Raw genomic sequence first — 3073 nt, forward strand, 5'->3', positions numbered from 1 at the left:
AATGTAGAATGTAACAGTCTACAGCACACAGAGACACTAAGGTTTTCCTCCAATTTTAAGTTCAACTGAAAGCAAGGGGCTTCATAACTTCATTGCAGTGCCACGTCAAAGTAAAAACAAAACTATGTCAATATATATTATATATAGCGTGAACAGAAAGAGGACTGAGGCCCCATCAGAGCTGAAGTTGACCAAAAAGAGAAACTGAGTCCTCTTTCAAATGAACTGACAGTGTGAACACGGAAAGAGCTAAGTCCCTTTTCTGTTGGTGCACTTTAAGAGGACTAAGTTCGATCTGTTAAAAAAGGACTACGTGAAAACATCCTAAATTTTCCAGGAGTAAAACTTGATAAACCTGTAGCAGTTCAGATCTATCTTGTTGCTCAGCGTGGAGGGTAAAACCTTCTCCAGTGTCATGTCTCGACTAATGACAAAGTTTTGCCCCAAGAACAACAATCACTATGACAGTAGAGAAAGGCAGAATCCTTGGAGTGCCTTTGTGCCCGGAACACACCTGAGCAGTAACTCAGCCCATCAGGGAAGTGCACGCGGGGAATGGAGACCTGGTAGTTCTTTGCTAGTGCAGTCTGACCATAATGGACTCTGCAGACAGTCACAAGCTCTGCTTCCTTCACTACCTTTAAGAAAAGGAAGACATTCTTGATCCGACCTTGTCACATATCAACTTTTCCATGTCGAGATACAATGAACATGGTACCCTGGGTGTGTTGGTTGTTTACGTTCTGGGACACCATTTCAAGTTCTCTTCTTTCAAGATACACTTTTGTTTTCGTAGGAAATTTAACATTTACGTACAGTCTCTTTCAAAATAAAAGCACTACATCAGTACAACACCGCAAATTCACCGCAAACTTTTTCCTTCCACAACAATCACACATTGTTGGGTTTAGGCAACAAAAACACGTGGTTGGGTTTAGGAAAAAAGAACAGGCTTTGGCTTTAGAATCTTATCGGACACAACCACCATTCTCTGGGTTGAAAGTCGGGTGTTTGTTGGACCCATTAAGCAACACTCCCGCCCGCCCCACTTGGACTTCCGCCACCTTAACTTTTGTCCTTGTCCTGCCGCGTCTTCCCCTGTTACATGCATTGTCTGTTTTCAAAATACAGTTTATTACTGTATGTAGAGTTTGCATGCAGTCTTGTTCAAAATAAAAGCACTACATCAGTAGCAAGATTGCTTTTTTGTTTGCTGGCTGAATACATTATTTAAATTGAACTGCTCTTGTGGTACGATTGTTTGAAGCTCAGTTTGTGACTGGCTGGCCTCAACTGGCCACACCTGTTGTAGGGCAGAAGGGACGATGGGATGAATGGAGAAAAGTGATAAATCAGCTGTATGTGAGAGAGGTTTGGTCACAACGGTGCCAGAGCTCAGCAGCCTCTCATCCTTTTTCTCTGATGGAGACCCTGGAAGAAAGTGAACTCTGCTTTCCACAACTCCTCAACTCCTCCTGCAGGAAGCCAAAGCGTTCACTCACTGAGGCTGTGCTTCTTTACAGTCTTCTCTATTTCATCTCTCTGTTCACTATGACTCTCAACCTGCTGGTCATCATCTCCATCTCACACTTCAAGTAGCAAATTATCAATTCAATTTATTATGGTGTTAGATGTACAGAAACAAATTGTTCATAGAAAATGTCAGATCTCGTTATGTGTTGATAAATAACTGCTAATAAACACTGCTTTTATATTTTACCCATGGATTACATCTGCTAAATATTATAATGAACTTTAATTTGTTACTACAAACAATAATACATGATGCTCCTTTTTCAATCCAGGCAGCTCCACACCCCCACCAACTTCCTCCTCCTCTCTCTGGCTGTCTCAGATTTCTTTGTGGGCCTTCTCATGTTCTTTCAAATCATGCTCACAGACGGCTGCTGGTTCCTCGGTGACCTCATGTGTGTTATATATTATGTTTTAAATTTCATTGTTACATCTTCCACAGTAGGAACCATGGTGCTCATATCAGTCGACCGCTACGTAGCCATTTGTGATCCTCTGCTTTACTCCACCAAAGTCACTGTGAGAAGAGTTAGAATCTGTGTTTGCCTTTGTTGGGGCTGTTCTGTTCTATACGACAGTCTCATATTGAAAGATAACTTGAAACAACCAGGCAGCTATAATTCCTGCTCTGGAGAGTGTGTGATTGCCCTTAACTACATCGCAGGAGTTGTTGACCTTATTATGACTTTTATTTGTCCTGTAACTGTCATCATAACTCTGTATGTAAGAGTATTTGTGGTGGCTGTGTCTCAGGCTCGTGCTATGCGGTCCCATATTGCAGCAGTCACGCGTCAGGGTTCAGTGAAAGGAACTGCTAAGAAATCTGAGTTGAAAGCAGCCAGGACTCTCGGTGTGGTTGTAGTTGTGTTTTTGACATGCTCTTGCCCATATTTCTGTTCTTCTCTTGCAATTCAGGACAGCTTGTTTGGTTTTACCTCTATGCCCTTAGAGGCCGGGCTGTTTTACTTAAATTCTAGTCTCAACCCAATGATCTATGCTTTTTGCTACCCCTGGTTTCTAAAATCTATTAAACTCATTGTAACATTTAAGATACTTCAGCCTGACTCCTGTGATGCCAATGTAGTCACTGACATTTAACTTTTTCTTTGGAGAAGGAATGAAATATTTTTTGACGTTAATGAATCTTAAAATCAGGACAAATGTAAAATAAGCAGTCTGCATTTTATAAAGTGTGTGTCACAGAAATCTGCAGAAATTGTGATCATGTTTCCTCGTCTCTTCAATCTCTTAATGTGGTGTCATACACAGTAAATACCAAATAATATGCTACCTCTTTTTTGTCTTCTCCTTGGACTGTTGCCCTGTTATTGGGCATTAGTCTGTTATATGACTGCCTTAAGTTATTTGACAGTCAGAGAGCTTGGTCAGTGTCAGATACTGAAGAAATAGCTTCCACATTTACTCAGTGGAGTTAGGCTAACTGTAATAATGTCTTCTAGTCTTGCCATCACCACCATGAACAACTTTTAGGCTGAATTAATCTTTACAAGTAACACTTTGCACCCTTATTTACTATGTT

General features: G+C 40.9%; 1 protein-coding gene across 1 annotated transcript; it reads left to right on the forward strand.

The window, feature by feature from the left end:
* The first annotated feature begins 1342 nt into the window (after positions 1-1342).
* On the forward strand, positions 1343-2631 carry LOC144466792 (trace amine-associated receptor 13c-like). The gene is made up of 2 exons (XM_078174208.1): positions 1343-1595; positions 1806-2631. The coding sequence occupies exons 1-2, from the start codon at positions 1423-1425 to the stop codon at positions 2629-2631; spliced, it is 999 nt and encodes a 332-aa protein (XP_078030334.1). The 5' UTR covers positions 1343-1422.
* The last annotated feature ends 442 nt before the right edge of the window (positions 2632-3073 follow it).

The sequence above is a fragment of the Epinephelus lanceolatus genome, chromosome 14 (genome assembly GCF_041903045.1).
Source record: "Epinephelus lanceolatus isolate andai-2023 chromosome 14, ASM4190304v1, whole genome shotgun sequence".
Classification (NCBI taxonomy): domain Eukaryota; kingdom Metazoa; phylum Chordata; class Actinopteri; order Perciformes; family Serranidae; genus Epinephelus; species Epinephelus lanceolatus.

Excerpts from the sequence above, each read along its gene's own strand:
- LOC144466792 (XM_078174208.1), top strand. The coding sequence starts at position 1,423 with ATGGAGACCCTGGAAGAAAGTGAACTCTGCTTTCCACAACTCCTCAAC. Across the intron at positions 1,596-1,805 it reads ATCTCCATCTCACACTTCAA|GCAGCTCCACACCCCCACCA; the intron begins GTAGCAAATTAT and ends TTTTCAATCCAG.